This window comes from Ranitomeya variabilis, chromosome 1, assembly GCF_051348905.1.
Source record: "Ranitomeya variabilis isolate aRanVar5 chromosome 1, aRanVar5.hap1, whole genome shotgun sequence".
Taxonomy (NCBI): Eukaryota; Metazoa; Chordata; class Amphibia; order Anura; family Dendrobatidae; genus Ranitomeya; species Ranitomeya variabilis.
In genome coordinates, this window is record NC_135232.1 from 242,855,308 (window position 1) to 242,877,890 (window position 22,583).

Sequence of the window (22,583 nt, forward strand, 5' to 3'; positions counted from 1 at the left end):
CAATCACCGTTAAATTCATGTAAAATAGCAGTCAGTACAAAGCTGCCATCATTTCGAGTGTTTCTGAGTGCATCCACGTAAAGTTTGCAGTAAGATTATCCTGAAATATTAATGTTTACAGAAAATGCCATGATCACTTAACTGCTTACAACACAGCAAAGGGATCTAATTGTTGAAAGTTATCAGGAGAAGCTGAAGCAGAAGTCCAGCGTGGGTGATACAGATAAAAAATAACTTTTATTCCATTTTCATTAAAAGCACATAAGTCCAAAATCCATTTTTATATCTAGAGACACAAAGACGAGTAATTCTTACCAATGATAGTCACAGGCTTAAAGTGCATTTAAAATCATACGGGTTTCAACGGTCATGCCGCCTTAATCATTGTGATGAAAATAAAATGAAAGAGGGCTGCTATAAAGGACTAGGCCCATTAGGTTACACCATCTGATCCTGCAGATAACAGAAACAGGGCAACACCTACAGATAATTAATGAGTTTAGCCTGGAATTTGCATATAAAGATACTATGCTTAAGGCAGGAGAAAGAAAAAAAATATATACAAGAAACACAACTTATCATCATTCATAATAATTCAGAAGATCCTGCTGGATATTCATGCCTAGGGGGGCTCTGGACTTTAGTTGATACATCCACCATGTCTCTCTGTTGGTTATTTTTCCATTTAGGCTACTTTCAAACTAGCGTCGGTACGGGGCCGTCGCCATGCATTGGCCCGACGTACCGACGCATGCTGTGAAATAAAAGCACAACGGGGGCAGCGGAAGCAGTTTTTCAACGCATCCGCTGCCCCATTGTAATGTCCGGGGAGGAGGGGGCGGAGTTCCGGCCGCACTTGCAAGGTCGGAAATGGTGGACACGACGCACAAAAAAAGTTACATGTAACTTTTTTTGTGCCGACGGTCTGCCAAAACACGACGCATCCGTCACACGACGGATGCGACGTGTGGCCATACGTCGCAATGCGTCGCTAATGCAAGCCTATGGAGAAAAAAAGCATCCTGCAGGCAACTTTGCAGGATGCTTTTTTTCTCCAAAACGACGCATTGCGACGTACAGCAAGCGATGCTAGTGTGAAAGTAGCCTTACCCAGAACTTTAAAGGTACCGTCACACTAAGCGACGCTGCAGCGATAGCGACAGCAATGCCGATCGCTGCAGCGTCGCTGTGTGGTCGCTGGAGAGCTGTCACACAGACCGCTCTCCAGCGACCAGCGATGCCGAGGTCCCCGGGTAACCAGGGTAAACATCGGGTTGCTAAGCGCAGGGCCGCGCTTAGTAACCCGATGTTTACCCTGGTTACCAGCGTAAAAGTTAAAAAAACAAACAGTACATGCTCACCTGCGCGTCCCCCAGCCTCTGCATCCTGACGCTGACTGAGCTCCGGCCCTAACAGCACAGCGGTGACGTCACCGCTGTTGCTTTCACTTTCAGTTTAGGGCCGGCGCTTTAGTGTCAGGAAGCAGAGGCTGGGGGACGCGCAGGTGAGTATGTACTGTTTGTTTTTTTAACTTTTACGCTGGTAACCAGGGTAAACATCGGGTTACTAAGCGCGGCCCTGCGCTTAGTAACCCGATGTTTACCCTGGTTACCAGTGTAAAATATCGCTGGTATCGTCGCTTTTGCTGTCAAACACGGCGATACACGGCGACCTAGCGACCAAATAATGTGCAGACCTTCTAGCAGCGACCAGCAATTTCACAGCGGGATCCAGATCGCTGCTGCGTGTCAAATACAGCGATATCGCCATCCAGGTCGCTGCAACGTCACGGATTGCTGGCGATATCGCCTAGTGTGACGGTACCTTAATATTTACAATAAATACTCCACACAGGGAGGTCAACGAGGTAGACAATGAGACTGCGCAAAGTCAACACTTGACAATCCTGTCTCTCTCAAGAGGTGCCTGGCTCACAGTCCTCCAGGTTACACCTTCACATTAAAAAGTTTGTTTCCCACAAAACTTTTTAATGTGTGCCCAGAGACAGTCCTTCCATTAGCACCACCAGTTCACAGGTCAAATAGGGGTATAACCTTTCCGTAAGGTCAGCAGTTCTTTAAGGGGCCGTCCCCCTCCCTTTGTGTATGGCACTGTCCCGTGTGCCACGTGTGCACGGCCTGGTCATAGAGCACAGTTTGTTGCTGCAGCCACACCCAATCTGTTAGTCCAAAGACCCGTCACTCTCATAAAGGCGGAGTTCTGCTATCCAGCAGAAAGGGTGCATCAGGCGCAACAAAACTTGACTACCAACTCAACGTTCTTTTCTGGCCGTACCGGCTGCATTACTCCCGATTCTGGGAGTGTTACCAGGGCTCCCTCACCTGCAGGGATGCAGAACAGTTCCATGTGTTATTTAGGTGCAATAGTGCAACAAGCACAACTTTCTTATGTATTACCAGCAAGTTTTCGCAGATCAACGGCACGCATCTCATGCCACCTTTTCAGTATGGTTCCATGCCTGCATACGGGCTGGGGAGGACAGGATGCAGCATAAGCAGTGTTGGACTGGGGGGTAGATGGGGTAAAGGGGGCCAGCCGTACCTGATCCGGGCCCACATACAGTTCCATCCTCTGAGCACAGACTAATGGATGTGTGTCTTATAGATATCTCTCCATTACTAAGCCATGGGCTTGATGTCACCTGAAAATTGACATCAACCCCACAAATATTACCCTACTTGCCACCGCTACAGGGCAAGTGGGAAGACCCGGGTAAAGCACCAGAAAAGGCACATCTAATAGATGCGTCTTTTCTGGTCACCTGTGGGCTGCTGTTTTTAGGCTGGGGGGCCAATATCAATGGCCCCTTACCAGTCTGAGAATAACAGCCCCCAGCTGTGAGCTTTAGCAAGGCTGGTTGTCAAAAATGGGGGAGGACACCACACCATTTTTTTAAATTATTTATTTAAATAATTTTAAAAAAACAGTGTGGGGACCTTTCTATTCTTGATAACCAACCTTGCAGAAGCTGACAGCTGGGTGTTACAGCCCCCAAGTGTGAGTTTTGTCTGGTTGGTTAATAAAAGTAGAGGGGAACCCACGTCGGGTTTTTCATTCATTTATTTCTGAACGATCGCAGCCGGCGGCTGTGGAATACACCTATCATCTGCACCTACTGTCACTGTTATTAGTGACGGCAGGTGTGGGATGATGGGAGTAACAGTCCCAGAAGTCCCCACCTGCTGTCATTTGGACTTTAATATAATGCTCATCATTCTCCTCTGCTTTCCGGCAGAGCAGGGGAGAATGACGAAAGCCAACTTCAGCACCAGCCGCCAGGGATCAGGGTTATGTCAGACATAACATATCTACCTAAATTTACAATTATCATAAATGATAATGTGCCACGAAAAAACAGCCTCAAAATCACTGGGATTTGTTGAAGTATTCCAGAGTTATTACCACAGAAAGTGACAATGGTCAGATTTTAAAAATCTGGCCCGGTCACTACGGGAAAGTTCACATGGGGCGTTTTTGCTTTTTTTTTCTGTAGCAAAACCTGATCATCTTGCCAGGAAAGAAGCTGCGCCAAAAAAGCAGGTTTAGGTGCATTTTTTGCCGCGTTTTTGGAGTGCTTTTGGTGCGTTTTTTTCATGCTTTTTTTCTCTTTGTGCATGCCAATAAAGTTGAGTGCACACAGAGAAAAAAACAACAACTTCATGTAGATAGATAGAAGGAATAGATACAAAGAATAGATAGAATGAATAGATTGATAGAATAGACAGAATGAATAGATAGAATAGATAGAAAGAATAGATGGAATAGCTAGAATGAATAGATAGATTGATAGAATAGATAGAATGAATAGATAGATAGAATAGATAGATATATTACCTGCGGTAACATCTTCACTGGCATTTTCCTACAGTCCAGAGGTTACCTCAGGTCAGGCTGTGAGGGAGCGCAGGCTCAGTGACATCACCGCTAGTTCCTGAGCCTGCGCCTGCTGCGTATCACTCATTCCCCAGTAGCTTACAGCCGGGAGCAGTCGTATTAGCAGCGTTCCTCAGTTGTAAGCTTTATCTCCCCCAGATACTGCATGGGACACTTGTAAATTGGACTATGACGGATCAGGGAGTATACTTTTGGTTTATTATTTTATTTGTATTTCTATTTCAGAAGATTGATGTCTTCGCTTGGAATGGCAGAATAATAAAATGGTAAAACTGTGTGGTGTTTTATTTCATTAAAAGACTTTTTTCTGTATGTGTGTGTGTTTCTTTAACTCTTTAAGCACTATAGTATTAGCAATTGATAGGTGTCTTATTGATGACTGTCCATTACTAAGCAGGCTTAATGTCACCGTTCAATAGGAAGGTGACATTAACCCCTCATTATCCCACTTGCCACCACTACAGGGTGTCACGGCACCACCTGCCGCCGCACCTGCCGCCGCGCCTGCCGCTCACTCTGCGTGCTGACATACTTACCCATCCCAGCATGCTCCAGGTGAGTGTGCGCCTTCCGGTCTCTTCACCTGACTCGCCGCTGGTCCCTGGCTCTTGTCGGGTGCGTGCCTCTCACTGTGCACGCACACTTCCTCTCTCTGGTCTGCAGACGCTCCGTTCCTCCACTCTATGATTCTGGAGGATCTTGACACAGAAGTTCTGCAGCAATAGGTCTATTTAAGGTAACTCCTTCCTCTGCTCCATGCCTGACTGTAATTTGTCCTGATTTGACCCAGGTCCTTCTGTGCCTTGCTCTGTCCTGTGCATCCGCCATATCCTGCCAGTCCTGCATCTCTGCCATAACCTGCCTGTCCTGTGTCTCCGCCATACCCTGCCTGTCCTGTGTCTCCGCCATACCCTGCATGTCCTGTGTCTCCACCATACCCTGCCTGTCCTGTGTTTCTGCCATACGCTGCTTGTCCTGTTTTTCCGCCATATCCAGTCTGTCCTGGGCATCCGCCATATCCTGCCTATTCTTAGTCTCAGTCATTGCCAGTCTGTCCTGTGTCTCCATTATAACCGGTTCTGCGTCTTTTCTGCTCCTACTTCCTGTCCCCGGGTATCAGCTTCTGCTGCAATAGTCTCCCTCGGGCCTGCCCCTAACACTCCCTGTATTGGGGGTGGTCCACCAGGCCAGCTCACCCTTGGGAGGTTCGTTGTCGTGGTTCTGCGGGTTCACTTTAGGAGTTCTAAAGATCTGACACAGGGCAAGTGGGAAAAGCCGGGCAAAGCACCAGAATTGGCCCATCTAATAGATGCACCTTTTCTGGGCAGCTGTGGGCTGCTATTTTTAGGCTGGGGGCCCTATATTAATGGCCGCTTACCAGCCTGAGAATACCAGCCCCAGCTGTGAGCTTTATCAAGGCTGGTTGTCAAAAATGGGAGGGACCCCACGCCACTTTTTTAATTATTTATTTAAATAATTTAAAAAAAAAAACGTGAGGACCGCATTATTCTCGATAACCAGCCTTGCTGAAGCTGACAGCTGGGGGTTACAGCCCCCAGCTGTGAGTTTTTTCTGGCTGGTTATCAAAAATAGGTGGGAACTCATGCTGCTTTTTTTTTTATTATTTATTTATAGCGCTGGAGCGGCAGATGAAAACTCCTGCTCTCACTGTAATTAGCAGCTGTAGGTGTCAGATGATGGGAGCAGTAGTCCCATCAGCTGACACCAGTGATTGGAGGCAAAGTTTATACCTCCGATCACAGCTGAGCACTCCTGCTCTCTGACCGGTGGGAATGATTTCCCCGCCGATCAAAAGCGGTGTTTGCTGAGCTGTCATGCATACGACAGCGTGTCAAACACTGTATTGTCGGGCCCCCAATTCAAGTGAATGGGGTTCGGGTCCGCTCTGCTGGATGACAGACTGCATGGACGCATCATGCAGCCTGCCATCTAGATGTAGCAGAGCCGAGTGTGACATCACATCCAGCTGTACATGACTTTTGTGCAGCAACTACGCTGTAAGAAAAGTCAACCTGCGTATTTGCAGTGTTTTTTCACCATCCATTCAAGCCAATGGATGGAAAACACTGAAAAAATGCTTAAAGTGACATGCTCTGTGTCCAAAAAAGCAGCAAAGCACAAAATACTGACCACACAAAAAGCCAATGTGTGTGCATGAGATTTCAGAAATCTCATAGGCTTTGCTGGTACTGTAAAAAGCAGCTGAAAATTAGCATAAAAAAGCAGCAAAAACGCCCAATGTGAACTCACCCTTAGGTTTTCCGCTGCGAAAACGCATACACAACACAAACCAGGTTAAAAATAATAATAAAAAAAAAAAAATCGCAATATTCTCACCTACCGGCGTCCCACGCAGCGCTACCGATGCTCCCGGCAGCTAGCGTTCCTAGTAATACATTGTGAAATCTCGAGACTTTTTTATTATTTTTAACATTATATCTTGTTATTATTGATGCTGCATAGGCAGCATCAGTAGTAAAAAGAGAAAGAGAGCGAGCGAGAGAGAATTTGCCTGACGGGAAATTCTTCCACGCATGCTCAGTTTGAAAAGAAGGGACCCGTCGCTGATTCCTGCTTTTCACAGCTGACTGATTTCCGACGTGCAGAAAAAAAGTTCCTCTGAATGCTTTCTCTGCCCGACGGACCGTTATTTTACGCAGGATCCAGAGCACGACGAATGAAACGGATGGCCATCCGTCACAATCCGTCGCTAATACAAGTCTATGAGAAAATGCAGGATCCTGCATTCTCAAAAATCGACGTATCTCGACGGGAGCTGAAAGACAGAAATGTGAAAGAGGCCTAATTCATCATGCAAAATACAAGACCTCATACAGCCGTCAATGGAAAAATAAAAATGTTACAGCTGTTGGAAGAAGAGGAGGAAAACTGACTGTAAAGACAAGGGGTTAAAGAGCGATATTTCATTGTCTTAATATTTAGTGAAGCTCAACATCTTCAGAGACTTATACTTGTAACTTGAAAACGTTGGACCTTCTGCGCATAGAAAATGCAAGGTGTAGAGTAGAGCTTGTATATTTTTTCTTGTGTATTTAGCAGTCTGGTAAATCGCATTAGTATGAATGCTTAAAAATACTACTTACATAGTAAAATCCATCTTCATCAATTTCACCGAACACAGTAATTATGTCACCTGTGCAAAATGTTAGTTCCGCCTACAAGAGGATCAGAGATCATAGTGTTAACCAATTTCTGACTTTCACATTTTTCATCATAAAGCATTTTAATTTCTGCCAAAGTCTAGATATTTCTAGACTTTAGTTTTAGTAAAAGTCCTAAAGCTCAGGTCAAAAGTAGCAGTTTTCCACCACATGATTTACATGATTTTGTGACAGATTTGATTAAAAAAGGCGTCAATGGCTTTTCTGCATTAGATCGGACACGCTGTGGTTTGAACATTTACAGCTTTGCTTGAATTCCACATAGATTTTTTCTCCTAAATGTGGACAGGATTTTCAAAACTCCATCCACATAAATGAAATGTAATAACTAAATTAATTAAATTACTGTTAATTGCTAAATATTACATTTGATCTATCTAAAAGCATGACAGCATTGGACTGCTAATTTAATTTATTATTCCATGCAAAAAGCATGAGGAAATCCTATTGTCAATCAACCTACGTGGGCAGAAGAAAGCAGGACTCACAGATTGAGATATCCTTCCCTCGCACTGGATAACATAAACCTGACAGATCTGCCATCACTTGTATATATATTGAACACACAAATGTTCTCACATATAAAGACATAAACTGTTACAATTAAACTCTCTGCTGAAAAAATCCTTAAACCAAAGAAATCCACCTGTGCACAATTACAAAGCTAATTTAGCCATGAATTCACAGAAATAGCAGATAGCAACTCCACATATCAGTTACAAGGCGGAATAAAACCGCAGTCCTTGTGGCTGTAAAAATTATTTGTTTATTGTTTACATGTATCATAAACATATTTAAATAAGAGAGAAAGTGCACAGACCAACAAAACTGTGCATAGGTAACAAGGCATAGGAGCACGTGAAAAAAAGCCCACAAAGAACTTGTAAATTGCCAAATTTTATTTAAACATATTAGGGTATGTGCACACGATCAGGAATGCCTCAGGATTTGACGCAGGTGAAATCTGCACCAAATCTGCATCGGAGGTCACTGGCAGGTCACCTGCATTTTTTTTGATGCGTTTTTTTCTGCATGCGTTTTTGATGCGTTTTTTTTTCATTGCATGCAGTTTTTTTATCACTTGAAATAAAACTAATTGAAAGTTGGCTTCTGGGAAGGAAAAAAGTGATTTCCTGTTTGCAGATATATTTGGGTATGAGCACATGGTCAGTAAACGCTGCAGGTTGGACGCTGCGTACATCCACAGTGGCCAGATGTTACAGCATAGTGGATGGGATTTCAAGAAATCCCATGCCCACTATGCGTGCACCGATGCCAGCAGCTCACCCGCAGAGAAGGGCATGCGGCGCGTCTTTCCAGACCGCAGCATGTCAATTTATGTAATGGTGACACTCAGTCTCCACTGCGTAAATTACCCATACACTTTCATTAGATGCGATAAAACTACATTATCTTCCTAGTCACATGCGTATTAAGTGCGGGAACGCAGCTTACTGGGCATGTGTATTAATTTAAATAATGGTGAATCTTGTGACACAGCCAGAAGTACATGACACAGGAAGTGGAGGAAAGCACAGAGAGAGGTCCCCTCATTTTTAATAAGTAAATAATAATTTTAAAAAAGTGGGGTCCCCCTATATTTGTTAGCCAGCCAGAGTAAAGCAGACTACTGGGACTGGTATTTCAGGCTGGTAAGGATTCAATATCCATGAACCTTACCAGCCTGACAATACCAGGCTGCAGAAATCTGCCTACCTTGGATGGTTAGCAAAAATAGTGGGATCCCCTAAAAAAAAAATAGCGTGGGGTCTCCCTATTTTTGTTATCCAGCCAAGGAAAAAGCAGACAGCTGCGGCCTGGTATTCTCAGGCTGGCGAGGGCCATGGATTTTGGCCCTCATCAGCCTAAATATAGCAGCCTGCAGCCACCTCAGAATTGGCACATCCAAAGATGCACCAATTGTGGCACTTTTCCCTGCTCTTCCCACTTGTCCTGTAGCTGTGGCAAGTGGGGTAATATTTGTGGGGTTGATGTCACCTTTGTATTGTCAGGTGACATCAAGCCCACACCCATCCATTACAAATCCTATAAATGTATGGTAAATAAAGACACAGCCAGAATAAAGTCCTTTAATTGAAATAATGACAGACTCCTTTAATAGATCTTAATTAAACCATACTTACTGCATCCGCCTATTCCACCGACACCCTCATCTCCTAGAAGAGAATTAAAATAAAAAAGCAACAATATCCTTACCTGTCTGCCAAGAAGATATAAATACTGTCCCACGACAAGTCCAGCTCTTCTACATCTGGATGCCTTTGGCTGAATGGTGGCATTATGCCACCATTCAGCCTGACATCCAGACAGTGGAGATTTCTCAGGCGGTCATGTGCACTGCAGTTCTTGCAAACAGCTGATTGTGAGAACTTGGCTAGTGACCGGAGATAACCCATCGCCGGCGTTCACATGGACGGCAGTTCTCAAGATCAGCTCAGATCATCGCGAGAACTGCAGTGTAGGTGTACTTCTGGCTGAAACAAGGTACACCTTTATTTAAATTAGTACACATGCATAGTAAGCTGCATTCTCACACTTATTACGCATGTGAGTAGGAAGATAATGCAGTTTTAACGCATCTAATGATAGTGAATGGGTAATTTACACAGCAGAGACGCTGCGTCTCCGATACATAAATTGACATGCTGCAGTCTGGAAAGACGCACCGCATGTGCGTCTCCGCAGGTGAGCCGGAGGTGTCCGTGCACGTATAGTGGGCATGGGATTTCTTGAAATCCCATCCACTATGCTGTAACATCTGACCGCTGCGGGTTTGACGCTGTGGATGTACGCAGCATCCAACCCGCAGCGTTTACTGACCATGAGAACATACCCTTAGAAATATATTAACCAGTTCCCAACCATACATTGTAGATAAACGTCGGCGCTTGCTGGGCTTTGTGCAGCTCCAACATTTCTCTATGGTCGGTGGTCTTGCAGCGCTCAGGACCCCCAGTTTTGAAAGCTCTGGAATACCAGTGAAGAGCAATAGTTCTTAAAGATGACCTCATCAGAACCTGATTGGCTTAGGTCCCAATGATGTTAACTCTTTGTTATCTTCTAGATGCCTGTGATCAATAGCGATCGCAGCATTTATAAGATTGTGAGAGTGAGTTTGCTCCTTCTCTTACTTCTCCGACACCCCTTTGACGTAATCACGGGGAGCCGAGGTTTGTCATGGCAGCCAGAGGTCATATGATGGCCTTCAGGTCTGCCAGCTACAGCTAACCTGTAAGACCCAGCCAGCAGCAGGGTCTAACAGGCGATCTGTCAGTGTAAAGCTGAAATAAAAATTGAAGTCCCATATACGGACTAAGTAAAAGTTTTTAAAAAAATGTAAAGCTATTTTTTTTAAAAAATCACAAAAATAAATAGAAAAAAATGAAAAATATTAAACCAATGAATATGTATATTTATGTATAAACAAAAAAAGTACACATACACATGTGGTCAAAATTGTTGGTACCCCTTATTTAATGACAGAAAGACCCACAATGGTCACATAAATACTGTATTTTTAGGACCATAAGACACACTTTTTTCCTCCAAATTTAGGAGGAAAGTGTGGGGTGCATCTTATGGTCCGAATGTAACATGTGGGGAGGGGGCAGCGGTGGAGTGGGATCACACTTGCAGGAGGCAGGAAAATGTCGCCATCCCGCGTTGGGAACACCACGTGGTCCCGATGCTTAAAGTGAAGGACTATTCATTAGAGGCTTCCCCGCCCACCTGTCAGCGCCAAGCAGTGGGCGGGGAGCAGCAAATGAATATTCCTTCGGACCCACATGGTTTCCCCAGCACCAGATTTCTGTAGGGGTTGGGGAGATGTGTGTCCGGTGGAGGAGGGGGATAGGAGCAGGGGCCACAGGAGAGATCGCCGCAGTCGCATACCTGACAGCACAGCGCGGGATATGCTGATGCTGAGTGCTCCCGTCATTATAGGACCTGTGGTGATGTAATGAAGAGGGCGGGCTGGAGCATCACATGACAGCAAAGAGCCATCCCTCTTCACTATGTCATTAGGTCCGGCAGCCACCACACTAGAAACAATACAGGTTCCTCTTACACGACCTGTGGTGAGGTAAGAGAGGGGAGCTGTGTGCGGTCATGTGATGCTCCAGCCCTTCTTTACCTCACCACAAGTCTTGTCAGCTGTAGAGAGAGAGAGACTTTCATTTTTGTAGCATGGCTGGCTGCAGGACCTGCACTGAGCACAGCGAGCACAGCCTGTACAAGAAATAATTAAAAGTTTATTAATTAAAACACATAAAAATGCACTCTGCCACTCCTGTGGTGAACTATAACTCCCAGCATGCTATAGGACCTGCAGGACATGTTGGGAGTTATATTTCTCCCATGGGTTCTTAAAGCAGCACTCCAGTGTTATTTTCAGTGTTGAAGTGGTGCTTTACATATAAGCCCTGTGCCCCCATTTTTATACTCACCCTCCAGCATCTTCATATAGTACTTTACAGACGCCACACTGGTCCCGCAGCACCATCTTCTACCTCTAGCTTCCAACATAATAACATACTATTATTATATATAATAACACTAAATATAATAGTATGTTATTTATGTTATTAAATATTTTACCACATTTTTTGCTTCAAATATTTTTTTCCCTATTTTCCACCTATAAAATCTGGGTGCATCTTATAGTCCGATGCATCTTATAGTCCGAAAAATACGTTAACTTGAATCTGACAAAAGTAATAATAAATAAAAGATCTATGAAAATGAACAAATGAAAGTCAGACATTGATTTTCAACCATGCTTCCACAGAATTAAAAAAAACAAAAATAAAACTCATGAAATAGGCCAGAAATGATGGTACCCTTAACTTAATATTTTGTTGCACAACCTTTTGAGGCAATCACTGCAATCAAACGATTCCTGTAACTGTCAATGAGACTTCTGCACCTCTCAACAGGTATTTTGTCTCACGAATCAAGAGCAAACTGCTCCAGTTGTCTCGTGTTTGCAGGTTGCCTTTTCCAGATGACATGTTTCAGCTCTTTCCAAAGATGCTCAATAGGATTTCAGTCAGGGCTCATAGAATGCCACTTCAGAATAGTCCACTGTTTTCCTCTTAGCCATTCTTGGGTGTTTTTAGCTGTGTGTTTTGGGTCATTATCCTGTTGCAAGACCCATGACCTGCCACTGAGACCAAGCTTTCTTACACTGGCCAGCACATTTCTCTCTAGAATCCCTAGATAGTCTTGAGATTTAATTGTACCCTGCACAGATTCTAGACACCCTGTGTCAGATGAAGCAAAGCAGCCCCAGAACATAACAGAGCCTCCTCAATGTTTCACAGTAGGGACAGTGTTCTTTTCTTGATATGCTTCATTTTTTCCGTCTGAGAACAAAGAGTTGATGTGCCTTGCCAAAAAGTTAAATTTTTGTCTCATCTGTCCATAGAACATTCTCCCAGAAGCTTTGTGGCTTGTCAGCATGTAGTTTGACAAATTCCAGTCTGGCTTTTTTATGATTTTTTTCAACAATGGTGTCCTCCTTGGTCGTCTCCCATGAAGTCCACTTTGGCTCATACAACGATGGGTGGTGCAATCTGGCACTGATGTTCCTTGAGCTTGAAGTTCACCTTTAATATGTTTAGAAGTTTTTCTGGGCTCTTTTGTTACGATTCGTATTATCCATATCTTTGATTTTTCATTAATTTTCCTCCTAAGGCCACGTCCCGTAGCTCTTACATTTCTGAATAATATGTGCTACTGTAGTCACAGGAACAGCTAGCTGCTTGGAGATGGTCTTATAACTTTTACCTTTAACATGTTTGTCTATAATTTTCTTTCTAATCTCCTGAGACAACTCTTTCCTTTGCTTCCTCTGGTCCATGTTGAGTGTGATATTCACCATGTCACCAAACAGCACAGTGAGTATCTGTAGCCCTATATACAGGCCCACTCACTGATTCCAAGATTGTAGACACCTGTGATGCAAGTTAGTGGACACACATTGATTTAACATGTCGTCCCATTTGTCACATTATTTTCAGGGGTAACATCATTTCTGTCCAGGCCTATTTACTGAGTTTTATTTTTTTTTTTATTCTGTGGAAGCATGGTTAAAAAGCAATGTCTGGTTTCATTTTCATAGATCTTTTGTTTGTTGTCACTTTTGTCAGATTCAAGTTATTTCTTTGACCATTGTGGGTTTTTCTGTCATTAAACAAGGGGTACCAGCAATTTTGACCACATGGGTATTTGGTATTGCCGAGTCCGGAATGACCCAATCTATAAAACTGTCATACTACTTAACCCCTTTCAGTGAACAGCTTTAAAAAAAGTGGCAAAAAACTATGCTTTTTCCTCATACCGCCAATCAAAAAGTCAAACGGAAATAAACATTTTATAGCTGAAAACATCATCATGTCCTACAAAAAAACAAACTGCTAAACAGCTCGGTCAGTGGAGAAATAAAAAAATTATAGCTCTCAGAATAAAGACATGCAAAAACAATTCTTTTTTCTAAAAATTAGTTTTTATTCTGTAAAAGTGACAAAACATAAAAATTGATATAAATGTGGTATTGTTGTAATCGTACTAACCCGAAGAATAAAGCTGTTTTATCACTTTTACCACATCATGAACACCATTAAAAAAACAAATCCTGAATTGCTGTTTTTTTGTTAATTCTGCCTGGCAAAAATCTGAACAGAAAGCGATCAAAAAATGTTATGTGCCTGAAAATGGTACCAATAAAAACATCAACTCGTCCTGCAAGAAATAAGTCCTTACATGACTCTTGTTGGCAGAAATATGAATATGCAAAAACTTTTTTTTTTTTTAATAAAAAGTGTTTTTAACAGCTAAACATCAAAACCCGATATACTGTATTTCTCAGACTTTGAGATGCACATTTTCCTCTTAAAGGGACTCTGTCACCTAAATTTGACGTGCTATGTAAATGCCCTGTTTTCGGTCCGATGGGTGGTGTTTCTTCTTTTTTCCTCCACCCCATCCTTCCCCGCTGTCGCAATATTTTCTGGAATTGGAGTAGGTGTCCTCCTTTGTTCGCGCGTGCGCAATGCAATCTTATCTCGCGCACGCGCACTATGCTTTGCCCATCTGCGGGCAAAGCCGAAAAGCATCACTGCGCATGTGCCAGCGCACTATGTTCCGGAAGTATTTCTCTGTGTTCTGGGACATAGTGGGCTGGTGCATGCTCAGTAATACTTTTCGGCTTTGCCCGCAGATGGGCAAAGCATACTGCGCGTGCACGAGACAAGATTGCATTGCGCACACACGAACTATGGAGGACACCTACTCCAATTCCGGAAAATATTGCGGACAGCGGGGAATAATGGGGTGGAGGAAAAAAGAAGAAACACTGCCCATTGGACCGAAAACAGGGCATTTACATAGCCCGCCAAATTCAGGTGACAGAGTCCCTTTACATTTTGGAGGAGGGTGTGGGGTGCATCTTATAAATCTGATGTACCTTATGTGGCTGTGGATAGGGGCAGCAAAAGTGGAGGAGCTGATCAAAGGAGGCAGAAGCCAGCTGCTGCAGCTAACGTGTGCCCACTGTTAAAGAAGATGAATATTCCCTGCTCCCCAGGCCCACAGTCCCTCCCACCGCAATGCACTGAAGCTGTTGCCGAGAGGTGGGAGGGACTATGGGAGTGGAGAGAAGTGAATATTAATTTTCTTTAAAGGGAACCTGTCAGCAGGACTGTTCAAAGTAACCTACACACAGTGTCAGGTAGGCACCATTATACTGATTAAAATGATAGCTTGGTTGATGAAATCCGTCTAATGGTTGTTCTTTCATCTTTATTTTCAGTTTGTAGTTAATGAGATTTTCGTGCCCTAAGGCGAGGTTGGTGTGTATGTGTGCTCTGATTATGTATTCATAATGCAGATTGCAGACAGGTCACTGATCCTTCAGGGACCTGCCTCTAGTTTGCATAATGAATACCTAACATACTGAAGAAAGAGACAAAAAAACGCTTCTGCAGGCAGGTGCCAGTCGTGATACCAGCTCTGCAGCATAGTCACATGCTTAGTGTGGCAATAATACATTTTCTTGATTTTATCCAGCTAGGGAAAAAAATAAATTATAAAATGGCACCCCTCGCACCTGTACAGTAGCAGCTATCGGTGTCAGCTGTGATCCAATAGCTGCTACTGCGCATGCGCCAGTGGTGCCATCTTACTGGAGAAGAAAAAAAATCCTCCAAGCTCTCGGGTAACAGCTATGGACACCAATAGCTGCTACTGCGCAGGCGCGGGAGGTGCCATCTTGGAGGAGGAATTTTTTTTCACCAGCAAGATGGCGCAGCCGGCGCATGCGCAGTAGCAGCTATTGGATCACAGCTATCAACACCAATAGCTGCCACTGCGCAGGTGCAGTGGGCACCATTTTCATTTTTTTTTCCCTAGCTAGATAACATCAAGAAAATGTATTATTGCCACACTAACCATGCATTTATGTTGCAGAGCAGTTGACACAGCTGGCCCCTGTCTGCATAAGCCTTTTTTGTCTCTTCAGTATGTTAGGTATTCATTATGCAAACTAGGGGGCAGGACACTGAGGGAGCAGTGACCTGTCAGCAGTCTGCATTATGAATATCTAATCAGAGCACCACATACAACAGACCCGCCTTTGGGCACGAGCATCTCATTAACTACAAACTGAAATAAAGATTAAAGAACAACCACAGACGGATTTCATTAACCAAGGTATCATTTTAATCAGTATAACGGCGCCGTCCTGACACTGTGTGTAGGTTACTGTGCACAATTCTGTTGACAGGTTCCCTTTAATAGCAGACACAAGTGATCGCCAAGCAGCTGCAGGAAGCCGGTGGCTGTGGCTAATAGTGTGCCCGCTATTAAAGAGAATGCATATTCTCTGCTCCCCATGCCCATAATCTCATGCATGAGGATCAGTGAATATTCCGGCAGCTGACTTCGGCTTGTGGGGGTGCATGGGAGTAACGCCATGTGCTGCTTCCACACTGAAATCAGCGGCTGGCATCAGAACAGGACATTTTTTATGTGTACAAGGATGGGGGGGCCATGTATACCAGGATTGGGATGAGGGGGCCATGTATACCAGGATGGGGATGGGGGCTATGTATACCAGGATGAGGACCATGTATACCTGGATGGTGCTATGCATAGCAGGATGGGGGGCATGTATATCAGGATGGGGTGCCATGTATGACAGGATGGGGATAGGGCCATGTATACCAGGATGGGGATGGGGCTATGTATAGTACGATAGGGATTGGGGTCATGTAAACCAGGATGGGGACCATGTATACCAGGATGGGGATGGAGTGCATGTATACCTGGATGGGGTGCTATGTATACCAGGATGGGGTTCTATATATAGCATGATGGGGGCCATGTATACCTGCATGGGGGCCATGTATACCTGCATGGGGGGCCATGTATACATGCATGGGGGCCATGTATACATGCATGGGGGCCATGTATACCTAGATGGGGGTTCATGTACACCTGGATTGGGGCCATATATACCTGGATGGGGACATATATAACAGGAAGGGATCATTTATACCTGGATGGGAACATATATATCAGGATGGGGGCAATGTATACCAGGATGGGGTGCATGTACTGTATACGTGGATGGGGTGCTATGTATAGCAGGATGGGAGGCATGTATGACAGGATGGTGATAGGGGCCATGTATACCAGGATGGGGATGGGGGCATGCATACCAAGATGGGGATTGGGGTCATGTACACCAGGATGGCGACCATGTATACCAGGATGGAGATGGGGGCCATATATACCAGGATGGGAACATATATACCTGGATGGGACCATATATATCAGGATGGGGGCATATACACCAGGATGGGGACATATCTATATATATAATTGTCTAAGGGTTTTTCCGTCTGTCTGTCTGTCTGTCCCGTTTATTCATTCGCTGATTGGTCGAGGCCGCCTGGGCCTCGACCAATCAGCGACGGGCACAGTATCAACGTAGAAATCCTGCGTCTCTGGCGCACAGCATGGCGACGATGATGTCATAATGGAAATCCCGCGTCTCTGGCGCCTCGACCAATCAGCGACGGGCACAGTATCGACGTAAATGTCATAATGGTTGCCATGGCGACGATGATGTCATAAAGGTTGCCTCGACCAATCAGCGACGGGCACAGTCTGCTGCGAATTCTGGAATCATCATTGTCCATATACTACGGGGACATGCATATTCTAGAATACCCGATGCGTTAGAATCGGGCCACAGTCTAGTATATATATATATATATATATATATATATATATATATATATATATATATCAGGATGGAGGATATTAGTACAGAATTGGGGGATATTACCCCTATAAAAGTGTCAGCAGCAGATCCCTCCCCCCATTACAATGCATCATGACTACATTTTTTGCTTACATTTTTTTCTATTCTCTCCTAAAACCTAGGTGCGTCTTATAGTCTGGAAAATACTGTAAATCTGGTATTGCTGTAACTGCACTGACCCGAAGAATAAAGTCTAATCACGTATACTGCATGGTGAATGGCCTAAAAAATTAAACCCATTCTTGACCTGCTGCTGATTTGTTAACTCTGGCTTCCAAAGATCGCAATCAGGCTCGGCTGACATTTATCTTGTGCTCTGCGCTGAGCGCTTACACCGGGGTTTCAGTGTAAATCTCTGAAATATATGATTCAGATGAAACATCCGCCTGTGATGCAGCAGTGTCTGTCTTTTTAAGCATATCTAAGTGCAGTCGGCCATGGTTTTGTGCACCTCTGAAAAGGACACTTCTTAATAGAAGGCATATGGAGTACAGAGTAACTCTGCTGCCTTACAGTGAATGGATCCCTCGGGGGTTTCATTTGAATCACGTCATTCGGAGATTTAGGTGGAAACCCTGATGTAAGTGCTCAGAGTAGAGTGCAGAATATATGTGATCCAAAATGTTCCCACTAAAAGCTTCAACTCCCACCAAAAAAACAAGTCCCCACACAGGTCCATCATATGTTAGCGGAAATATACGGGGCTTCCATGTTCCTAGTAGCACAAAGGCTTTGGAAAAGCGCTATGGCTTCTTGCCCCCAAATAGAAATCCAGAAAATTCTGTGCTCCCAAATGCTCCCTTTCCTTCTGATCCCCAATGTGCCTAAACAACACATAGCATTGACATATTTAGCATTTCTAGCCCACACTACAATGTCCTGGTACTACAATAGAAGATTTGTGATTTTCACTTGGCAACATTCATTTTTTTTACACCTGTAGATAAATTCCCAGAAGGGTGAAATTTCCAAAAGGGGTCACTTGAGGGGGGATTCTGTTCTTCTGGCACTTAGGGGCTCATAGGGAGTCCGCAAACTATTCTACCATATTTGATCTCCTAAAGTCAAATAGTGGTCCTTTCCTCCTGAGTTTTGTCAGGTGGATAAGCAGTACTGGACATAAATAAATGTATATCACAAATGCTTACTATTCTCCTAGATGAATTACTTGAGAGGTGTAGTTTCCAAAATGTGGTCACTTGTGAGGGTTTCTGCTGTTCTGGCATGTCAGGGGCTCTTCAAATGTGACATGGTATCTGCATCCCATTCCAGCCAAATAGACATTCCTTCCGAGCCCTGACGTGTGCCCAAACAGTACTTTTGTACTCAGGAGAAGTTGAGCAATAGATTTTGGGGTCTAATTTCTCCTGTTACCCTTGTCTAAATTAAAAATGTGGGGCTAAAAACATTTTTGTGGGAAAAATGTGATTTTTTAATTTCACAGCTCAACGTTATAAAATTCTCAGAAGCACCAGGGGGTTCAAGGTCCTCACCACAAATCTAGATAAAATCCTTGAGGGGTCTAATTTCCAAAATGAGGTCACTTGTGGGGGATTTCCACTGTTTAGGCACATCAGGGGCTCTGCAAACGCGGCATGTCATCAGCTATTGATTCCAACCAATTTTGCGTTCCAAAAGTCAAATTGTGCTTCTTCCCTTCCGAGTCCTACCATGCACCCAAACAATAGTTTTCTACCACATATGGGGTATTGTTATACTCACGAGAAATTGAACAATACACTTTGGGGTCCAATTTCTCCTGTTACCCTTGCGAAAATGAAAAGTTTGAGTCTAAAACAAAATTTTTGTGGGAAAAATTTGATTTTTTTTAAATTTCACTGCTCAACGCTATAAAATTATCTGAAACACCTGGGGGTTTAAGGTGTTTACCACACCTCTAGGTAAATTCTATAAGGGGTCTAGTTTTAAAAATAGGGTCACTTGTGCAGGTTTCCACTGTTTAGGCACATTAAGGGCTCTCCAAATGTGACATGGTGTCTGCTATCGATTCCAGACAATTTTGCATTCCAAAAGTCAAATAGTGCGCCTTCCCTTACGAGCTTTGCCATGCACCCAAATGGTAGTTTTCCCCCACATATGGGATATAAGTGTACTCAGGAGAAATTGCACAACAAATTGTATTGTGTATATCTCCTAGTACCCTTGTAAAAATTAAAAATTTGGAGCTAAAGTAACATTTTTGTGTGAAAAAGTAAAACTTTTTTTTCCTTTCACATTGCTATAATTCCTGTAAAGCACCTGAATGCTTAACCCCTTAACCTCCAAGGGTGGTTTGCACGTTAATGACCGGGCCAATTTTTACAATTCTGACCACTGTCCTAATATGAGGTTATAACTCTGGAACGCTACAACGGATCCTGATCATTCTGACATTTCTCATGACATATTGTACTTCATGATAGTGGTAATATTTCTTTGATATTACTTGCGTTTAGATGTGAAAAAAACAGAAATTTGGTGAAAATTTTGAAAATTTCACAATTTTCCAAACTTGAATTTTTATGCCCTTAAATCACAGAGATATGTCACACAAAATACTTAATATGTAACATTTCCCACATGTCTACTTTACATCAGCACAATTTTGGAACCACATTTTATTTGTTACGGAGTTATAAGGGTTAAAAGTTGACCAGCAATTTCTTATTTTTACAACACCATTTTTTTTAGGGACCACATCACATTTGAAGTAAAGACCCAAAAGTGACACCATTCTAAAAACTGCACCCCTCAAGGTGCTCAAAACCACATTCAAGAGTTACTTCAGGTGTTTCACAGGAATTTTTTGAAAAAAAAATGAACATTTAACTTTTTTTCACAAAAATGAACCTTTCGCCCCCAATTTTTTATTTTCCCAAGGGTACCAGAAGAAATTGGACCCCAAAGTTGTTGTGCAATTTGTCTTGAGTATGCCGATACCCCACATGTGGGGGTAAACTACTGTTTGGGTGCATGGCAGAGCTCGGAAGGGAAGGAGTGCCTTTTGACTTTTCAATGCAAAATTGACTGGAATTGAGATGGGACGCCATGTCGCGATTGGAGAGCCCCTGACGTGCGTAAACATTGAAGCTCCCCACATGTGACACCATTTTGGAAAGTAGACCCCCTATGTAACTTATCTAGATGTGTTGTGAGAACTGTGAACCCCCAAGTGTTTCACTACAGTTTATAACTAGTGTTGAGCATTCCGATACCGCAAGTATCGGGTATCGGCCGATACTTGCCGGTATCGGAATTCCGATACCGAGATCCGATACTTTTGTTGTATCGGGAATCGGTATCGGGATTAATATCAATGTGTAAAAGAAAGAATTAAAATAAAAAATAGGGATATACTCACCTCTCCGGCGCAGCCTGGACTTTACCGCCGTAACCGGGAGCCGTTGTACCTAAGAATGCACGCTTGAAGGGCCTTAGATGAGGTCACTGCGCTCTGATTGGTCCGTAGCGGTCACATGGGCCGTCGCGACCAATCACAAAGCTGTGACATCATCTTAAGGTCCTTCACGCGCTAATTCTTAGGAAGGAAGGCTGCCGGAAAGAAGCCGAGGGTGAGTATATACCTAATAGGAATATACTCACCCTCGGACGCGCCCTGCTTCTTTCCGGCAGCCTTCCTTCCTAAGAATCAGCGCGTGAAGGAACTTAAGATGATGTCACGGCTTTGTGATTGGTCGCGATGGCCCATGTGACCGCCACGCGACCAATCACAAAGCCGTGACGTCACCTAAGGTCTTTCAAGCGCTTGAAATACCTTAAGTGACGTCACTGCTTTGTGATTGGTCGCGTAGCGGTCACGCGACCGCTACGCGACCAATCAGAAGCTGCGGACGTCTTCTAAGGTATTTCAAGCGCTTGAAAGACCTTAGGTGACGTCACGGCTTTGTGATTGGTCGTGTAGCGGTCACGCGACCGCTACGGACCAATCAGAGCACAGTGACCTCATCTAAGGCCCTTCAAGCGCGCATTCTTAGGTACAACGGCTCCCGGTTACGGCGGTAAAGTCCAGGGCGTGTCAGAGAGGTGAGTATATCCCTATTTTTTATTTTAATTCTTTCTTTTACACATTGATGTGGATCCCAGGGCCTGAAGGAGAGTTTCCTCTCCTTCAGACCCTGGGAACCATCAGGGATACCGTCCGATACTTGAGTCCCATTGACTTGTATTGGTATCGGGTATCGGTATCGGATTAGAGCCGATACTTTGCCGGTATCAGCCGATACTTTCCGATACCGATACTTTCAAGTATCGGACGGTATCGCTCAACACTACTTATAACGCAAAGCCGTGAAAATAAAAAATCTTTTTTTTCCACAAAAATTATTTTAGCCCCCAGTTTTGTATTTTTCCAAGGGTAACAGGAGAAATTGGACCAAAAAAGTTGTTGCTCAATTTGTCCTGAGTACGCCGATACTCCATATGTGGGGGGGAACCACTGTTTGGGCGCATGGCAGAGCTCGGAAGGGAAGGAGCGCCGTTTGGAATGCAGACTTAGATGGATTTGTCTGCAGGCTTCACGTTGCATTTGCAGAGCCCCTGATGTACGTAAACAGTAGAAACCCCCACACGTGACCCCATATTGGAAACTAGACCCCCCAAGGAACTTATCTAGATGTGTTGTGAGAACTTTGAACCCCCAAGTGTTTCACTACAGTTTATAACGCAGAGCCGTGAAAATAAAAAATATTTTTTTCCCACAAAAATTATATTTTAGCCCCCTGTTTTGTATTTTCCCAAAGGTAACAGGAGAAATTGGACCCCAAAAGTTGTTGTCCAATTTGTCCTGAGTACGCTGATACCCCATATGTTGGGGTAAACCCCTGTTTGGGCGCACGGGAGAGCTCAGAAATGAAGGAGCACTCTTTTACTTTTTCAACGCAGAATTGGCTGGAATTGAGATCGGACGCCATGTCGCATTTGGAGAGCCGCTGATGTGCCTAAGCAGTGGAAATCCCCAAATTCTAACTGAAACTCTCACCCAAACACACCCCTAACCCTAATCCCAACCCTAACCATAACCGTAACCACACCCTAACCCGAACATGCCCCTAGCCCTAATTCCAACCACACCCCTAACCCCAACACACCCCTAAAAC

General features: G+C 43.9%; 1 protein-coding gene across 22 annotated transcripts in view; it reads right to left on the reverse strand.

Annotated features, from left to right (window-relative positions):
- The window catches only part of RIMBP2 (RIMS binding protein 2), an 817,544-nt gene that overhangs the window by 21,394 nt on the left and 773,567 nt on the right, over nt 1-22,583 (reverse strand). For all 22 annotated transcript variants that reach the window (XR_013223594.1, XM_077293289.1, XM_077293285.1 and 19 more), the window contains one exon: nt 7,041-7,112. Coding sequence is in view for 21 of the 22 variants with exons in the window: in XM_077293289.1 (XP_077149404.1) it covers nt 7,041-7,112 (72 nt within the window). In the remaining variant the exon portion in view is untranslated. The remainder of the gene's footprint in view (nt 1-7,040; nt 7,113-22,583) is intronic.